Source organism: Bos mutus, chromosome 15 (genome assembly GCF_027580195.1).
Source record: "Bos mutus isolate GX-2022 chromosome 15, NWIPB_WYAK_1.1, whole genome shotgun sequence".
Taxonomy (NCBI): Eukaryota; Metazoa; Chordata; class Mammalia; order Artiodactyla; family Bovidae; genus Bos; species Bos mutus.
The window spans coordinates 46,223,698-46,230,442 of NC_091631.1; the positions used below are offsets into that span (position 1 = coordinate 46,223,698).

Consider the following 6,745-nt stretch of genomic DNA (forward strand, 5'->3'; position numbering starts at 1 on the left):
CATCACAGAGAAACTTGTCAGCTTTCTTCACCTCCCGATTTTCCAAGAGTCTGGGTTGTAATAACTCTATCTAAGAGAAAAAAGGAACTTTCGTGGGACAAGCCCTGCCAGGACAGCCTGCCCTCATACTGGACTCAGGCCCTACAGCCCCTAGTGGGGTCCCAGCTGAGATTACCTGAGCACCCTGGGAGAAAGGTGTATCCTTAATGGAAAGGGGTGATGATGGAGAAATCCCTCTCTCGGCCTCCACTTCCGATCCCCAATTTCTACCTCTGAGCCTCCAGGGGCCTGCATTAGTGTGGACAGTGGGTCCACTCTCTCAGCCACAGAGCTTTGCTTCCCAGCACTGCTGAAAGGGGAAAGGCAAGGAAAACTTCGGCAGTCTTGGAGGTCCTGCCCTTTCTCAGAGCTGTCCAGTTTCCTCCCTCCATCTGTCATTTCCCAGGTTCCCAGGTTCTGCGGAGGCAGAGGAGGGAGGGCTGGACTCCTGGGGAAAAGGCCTTCAAGCGCTTCTCCATGGGGCTGAGCTCTTGGGCAGGCGGGTCCGGTGTGAGCAGTAGAGAGAGGGGAGCGTGGGCAGGGCCTGGGGAGATAGCCTTAGCTTGGAGGGAGAACAGGGAGTATGAAATAAAAGTATATAAAGTAAGGAGGCAGTAAGGACTGAGCAGGCTGTGTACCTCGCCCTCTCCCTTCCCTCTTTGGATCATGCAAACATCCCAGGAGAGGTGTAAGGTTGAATTCTGAGACAGGGTTTGCAGCACCTTGGCTCCAAGGTAACTGCTATCCAACAGAGTGTTTTACTGCCCCTACTCCCAAGACTTTCAGAAATCTTGTCGTTTCTGAGGCTGAAGTTAGTCCCCGCCCCCAGGTGAAGCTGAAATCTCACCCTCAAGGGTGGATGTGAGTCTGCTCCGTGTAGGGATGCAGTGTAGGTGTGCAGACCCAAAGGCTCTTTACAGTGGCTACTGCTGTTTGTATATGCGCCATTCCCTCAATGGCCACTCTGCCTCTAGAGTCTCAGTAGACAAGATGCCTCAGCTCTCACTGGGAGCTGGTAGATGTGCATCAAGTGTGGACTGTCACCCCCACCACCTCTTCACGAATTTGTCTTCCTCTGGACCAGAGCTAAGACCAAGCATTGACTCCCAGAAGTCTGCTGTATTCCCTCTCTGAGACCACCTGTTTGGGGTTTTCAGTTCTTACCATTATAAACTTTAAAAAGATCATAGTTCAGGCTCCAGGACATGAGTTCTGACTTCATTTAGAGGCTTACTTTCCAAGATCTTATTTTAAAGTTATTTCCCCCTTCTTTCTCCTTCCTCTCACTCTCCTCATCTATTTACCATTTACCAGTTCATCCGTATGGAATACGACGCTCCCACTTCTTGGAGTGCTGTAGTTTGGGGCCTAATTGATTCTGGTAATTAATTTGTTCTACCTGCTAGATCAGATGGAAATCCTACCCGTGCGCCCAAGGATTAGCACTTGGCTTTCTAACACCTCCTCTAATTATCTAATAGCATGGGTTGTGTGGACTCAGTCTCTATTAAAACACTTTTACTATTAGCAGTAGTGATTGGAATTGTGATGATGACTAGATTTCAACAAATTAGAGCTTAAAAATGGAGAGATGGAAGAGAAGTGGCTTCTTTTAATTTCCCTGAGTTTAACATCAATAATTAGAGCAATTTTCGGAGATGTGAGCTGAAATTACCCCTGCTGTGTTGTAGATGATCACCTTAATTTTAGCAAATTGACTCCAGGGAAATAAATGTGACAGTTTAGAAAAAGACAAACAGAAAAAAAAAAAAAAAAAAAAAAAAACCCCAAAAGATTGGGAGGGAGGAAAATGAAAAGAAAGGTTGCAAAAGGGAATGGGAGACAAAAACACAGTACAATTATTTTGCAGGCTAGGGTTGGTTGACAAGTGATGGTATAGTAGGAATTGCAAGTCATGTGAGTGGAATGAGAAAGTAGTGGAAATTTGAGAGGAGGAGGAGGCTGGCATTAAGAGGTAGTTCTGGACATATTTATACAGATCAGATTACTTGACTAATGTAGATATAACTTTCCTCACACCACCCTCTAAAACTGAGGTAAATAATGTTTTGATCATTTATTTACCTCCACAATCCAGTCATCCCTTAGCCATCAACTTAAGTTGGGTCAGCAGGTATAGGCTCTCTCCTCACTTCTCTTCCCCTTCTGCAACCATTGTTCTAAAGTGCCCAGACCCCAAAGCTGAAGTACATACTTTATTCCTGTTGCTTCAGGGCCCTTTAAATGCCCTCTGCTCTCTAAAGAGGAGTTTGTCCGACGGTAGAGACCTTTTCTCTTTCGCTTTCTTTAAAGACGACTGGGAGCTAGGCAGCTCCTGCAGTGGCCAGGCAGAAATCGAGGTCCAGAAACCTGGCAAGAGCAAGAATCCAGTTCTCTCTGCTTCACTCTTTCCGGGCCTGGCCGGTCGCATTCAGCACCGCGGACAGCTCCCCGCCCCGCCCCGCTCCGCCCCGAGCCCACCGCACCCTCCCCTCTGCCTCTGGCAGCCTTGCCATTGGCTCTCCCGGCTCCCCTCTCCAAGCTGCCAATTCTCCTACACGTAGACCCAGTCTACCCAGGAGCTTATCTTCTCGCCTCTCCAGCTCCGGGGGTAGCCCGAGGCCGAGAAGAGAGCATCAGGGATCCGAGCTCGAGGGTGGCTGGCTCTCGACCAGGCGTGGTGAGACGCCGCCTGCTTCCTACACTTCGTCCCCGGCCCTCGCCCTGTGGCAGGCGCTCGGTTCAAGATGAATCTCAACTTCACCTCCCCTCTACACCCGGCATCATCTCAGAGGCCCACGTCCTTCTTCATCGAGGATATCCTGCTACACAAGCCCAAGCCGCTGAGAGAGGTGGCCCCTGACCATTTCACCAGCACTCTGGCCTCCCGGGTGCCTCTGCTAGACTATGGCTACCCACTCATGCCCACACCCACCCTCCTGGCTCCTCACCCCCATCACCCACTACATAAGGGAGACCACCACCACCCTTATTTCCTCACCACCTCGGGTAAGTAACAGGGGTCTCATGGAATGGGGAGCAAGAACAGGTCTTCCAGCAGACTCTGAGCCTGTGATGGAGCGGAGGAAAGGCCAGAGCTGCCTGGGCCTGGCTTGGTGGCCTCCTTCTCTAAGTAACAGGGAAAGAATGTTGGGGATACAGCTGAGAACACAGGGAGCTCCCTTGAGGCATGCCAACCCAGGGTGGTAACTGTACTTTTTATTATGAAGGAAACATGCCTAGCCAAGAAGTGGCTGTAGGTTTGGGTGATATTCTTGATGCACAGTGTTCGGTTTCCTTTTTCTTGGTCTTGGTCACTTTGGTCCATCTCTGTCCCCATCGCTATCTCTTTCACTCTGAGGGGGACCCCTGACTATCCCACCCCATGGAAGGGAACTCAACTTTTCAGCCCAGAAGCTCAAAAGTCTCCAGTGGGGCCAGCTCTCTCCTTCCAGGTGCTGAGCATTCGCAGATACTTCAGGGGTTTAGAAGTAAAGGAGGGTTTGGGATATTGTAAGGACTGAAGGTTTGGACTGGCCTGAATAAGGGAGAAAAGGTAAGAAAAAAGAGAGAGAGAGGAGGCTGTTCGTTAACCCTCTTCACTTCCAACATCCATCATTTAATTCACAGTCTAGGGCTGGGCTGCCCTCCCCTGCCCCAGTTGCTGGCGTCTCTGGAGCCCCAGCCAAAGTAATTTGATTTCCGAGGCATGGCAAAGAGCAGAGACCAGCAAAGTCTGGCTGGGACAGGGATATGTGGGGGAAATACCCAGTTTTTTTTCTGCTTCTCTCCGAAAGGCCACATTCACACTTTCTTTTCCGGCCTCTTCATTACAGCCCGAATTCGTTGATTCGTTGAGTCCAGATGCAGAGCGTAGCGGGAAAAACAATCCCGGTCGGGGTGGGGTCTGGAAAGACGGGAGACAGTCTGTGAAATGTGGGCGCTGGAATCCACGACAAAAGTTAAAGCGTTTGTGAAGCGGTAAAACCCAGACTTAGGGGCACTGGGTTGGAGGGGCAATTTTAAAACTTGTGTCCGAGCTCGCCTTTTGGTTTTTGCTTCACCACGGGCCGGAGACAGCTCTTATCGCTGCACCCATGTTCCCCGCAAATAGAAAATAGTGGACAAAGCCCGAGAAACAGGAACTACTTGTTTTCTGTTTCTGCTTTTTCTCTCTGGAATCAGTCAATATTGATGTCTGTGGCGGCTGGTCCGCTTGGCGCGTCTCAGACACGGTGAAGCCTGCGAGGGTCAGGAAAGACTCAAGAAGTGTCCCGAGGCAAGGCGCTTCAATTCTTCTGCGTGGGGTTGGAGGGAAAGAACGAGAAAAAGAATGAGAACCAGATCAGAGAGGGGTCCCCAGCGCTTCCCCGAAACTGACAGGAAACGTGCGAGACGGAAATTACTGCTCCGTTTTCGCTCAGGAGTTTTACTTGCATCTGACTGTTGGTCTATTCCCTTTGGTTGCAGGCGGGAGAACCGGGGCGGCTCAGTGAAGAGAAAGGTGCTTTTTAAGTAAGGTTGTGAAGCAGGATCACATTCACTGCTTCCATCAGCCCCAGGACATCACTGATTGTCACTGAGTGTCCAGAGAAGACTGGAAGGATCGGGTGGGGGCGGGTGGGGAGAAATAGCTGCTGGACCACTCGACGTTTGCAAGAATATTTTGGTAGGCGCGACCAGAAGTTTTTCTCCAAGAGGACATTTTCAAAGACCTCCGGATCTATTTGATAATTTTCTTTTCCGTTTTACTTACTGTTTACTGTTTGTATTTATAAATGGCCTGTCTGATAAAGATCTCCAAGCGCTATTCTTGCAATTTGTTCTCCCCTGCCCTGCGATTCCTAGGAGAAGCTTTGGGGACGTGGGGCGGGACCGGTGGGGGCGCGAGGCGGAGGGGCAGCCGGGGAACTAGGGTGGGAGTGGGGCGGGCGCTCTCTGCCCACTTGACCGCTCTTCTCTCCGCAGGGGTGCCGGTCCCCGCGCTGTTCCCGCACCCCCAGCACCCGGAGCTGCCGGGGAAGCACTGCCGCCGCCGCAAAGCTCGCACAGTTTTCTCGGACTCGCAGCTCTCGGGCCTGGAGAAGAGATTCGAGATCCAGCGCTACCTGTCCACGCCGGAGCGGGTGGAGCTGGCCACGGCCCTCAGCCTGTCGGAGACGCAGGTGGGCCGGAGGAGGGGGAGGCCCCTTCTCCGCTCGCTCCTCTCCCTAACGCCTCTGGGCGGGCCGCAGAGCTCCCGCTTTATTCTAGACTTCTCCAAAGACCCGTAGGAAGACTACCGACACTTCCAATCTCTTGTCTGAGTCACTGAAGCAAAATCTCTCGAGCGGGTTCCGGACACGGAGGAAAACCCCCTCGAATGATTCCGATGATCATGTCCTGTTTGAGGACTACCATTTCTGCGCCTTCCCCCACTCCTTTCCCATCAGGGCAGTAGCCCGGGTCAGAGGCAAATCAATAAGAAATAAAGAGGGTTCTTGACCCGAGAGAAGTCCACATAAGGATCCCCCCCCCCTTAATGTTTCTCACAGCCGCAAGTCTTCATATCCACCCTCTCCCTAACACACTCTCACACACATGCACAAATATGAGCCTTCTTCCTATTTCCCTGTCCTGAGTGGGAGAATTGTTTTCATTTTCTTCCAGATGCTTTTCACCTGCAACCTCAAAACGCCTGGCTCCACTCCCTCTCCTCTGTTCTCTGAAACCCAACTTGCTGTGAAAGCGCAGGCCTGCCAGGCCCCAGTGATTTTTCTCTCTGATGAGAAGCAGCAAGTCTGCTTCTCTTCTCTTCCTGTCCAGGAGTCTTGCTGGACAAGGTATTTAGATGTCACAGTCAGAGAAACGTGAGTTGAACGGAAAGGAAGCTCACCCACGCAGCACTTACTGTTAGAGGTTCTAATTAATAGCAGTATTAGTATGTACTAAGCACACCATATTGAGCCTCGTTGTTATTTTGGGGCAATTACTTCTGAGAGCTCTAGGATATCTGGTTCCCATTCAAGCTAAGACGACAACTTGTGAGCCGTTCAGGTGTGACCTAACCCAAGGGTGAGACAGTCAATGGCTTCTGGATAATTCGTCAGTGGGTTGAAGTCTATTTTCTTAAACCCCAGCAATCGCTTTTATCTTCGCTGAGTCTGAAGGAATGACGTGCTTTTCTGTCTTTCTCCCCGGAATCAGGTGAAAACGTGGTTCCAGAACCGGCGGATGAAGCATAAAAAGCAGCTGAGGAAAAGTCAAGATGAACCCAAAGCGCCTGATGGGCCCGAGAGCCCCGAGGGCAGCCCCCGCGGCCCCGAGGCCGCACCCGCCGAGGCTCGGCTGGGCCTGCCTGCCGGCTCCTTCGTGCTGACTGAGCCGGAGGACGAGGTGGACATTGGGGACGAGGCGGAGCTGGGCTCAGGGCCGCACGTGCTCTGAGCCGCGGGGCCGTAGAGGCGGGGAGGACGCGGCGGGGCGGGCCTGGGAGATCGGCTTCGGGAACACAAATGCTACACACCTGTTAGCCCTCCAACCCGTGCGGGCCGGTGCGCCCGGCCTCCCGCCCCCTTCCCCCGCCCACCCGCCCGCCAGAGCCCGCGCCGCCGGGGCGAGAGTGCGCCTGCTTCGCTTGTCCGCGCGTCCCGCGCCTTCGGCAGCGCCCACGGGAGCTTGGGCTCTCGGCGCCCTAATTCGGTGCGGGAACCTCTTCCCTGCCGCG

General features: G+C 52.6%; 1 protein-coding gene across 1 annotated transcript; it reads left to right on the top strand.

The window, feature by feature from the left end:
• The first annotated feature begins 2,653 nt into the window (after positions 1-2,653).
• On the top strand, positions 2,654-6,465 carry BSX (brain specific homeobox). The gene is made up of 3 exons (XM_070383199.1): positions 2,654-3,048; positions 5,008-5,204; positions 6,226-6,465. The coding sequence occupies exons 1-3, from the start codon at positions 2,787-2,789 to the stop codon at positions 6,463-6,465; spliced, it is 699 nt and encodes a 232-aa protein (XP_070239300.1). The 5' UTR covers positions 2,654-2,786.
• Positions 6,466-6,745: the final 280 nt, after the last annotated feature.

Bases quoted from the DNA above. Each gene is read 5' to 3' on its own strand.
- BSX (XM_070383199.1), top strand. From the start codon at position 2,787: ATGAATCTCAACTTCACCTCCCCTCTACACCCGGCATCATCTCAGAGG. The intron at 3,049-5,007 runs GTAAGTAACAGG...TTCTCTCCGCAG, and splicing joins TTATTTCCTCACCACCTCGG to GGGTGCCGGTCCCCGCGCTG. The intron at 5,205-6,225 runs GTGGGCCGGAGG...CCCCGGAATCAG, and splicing joins TCAGCCTGTCGGAGACGCAG to GTGAAAACGTGGTTCCAGAA.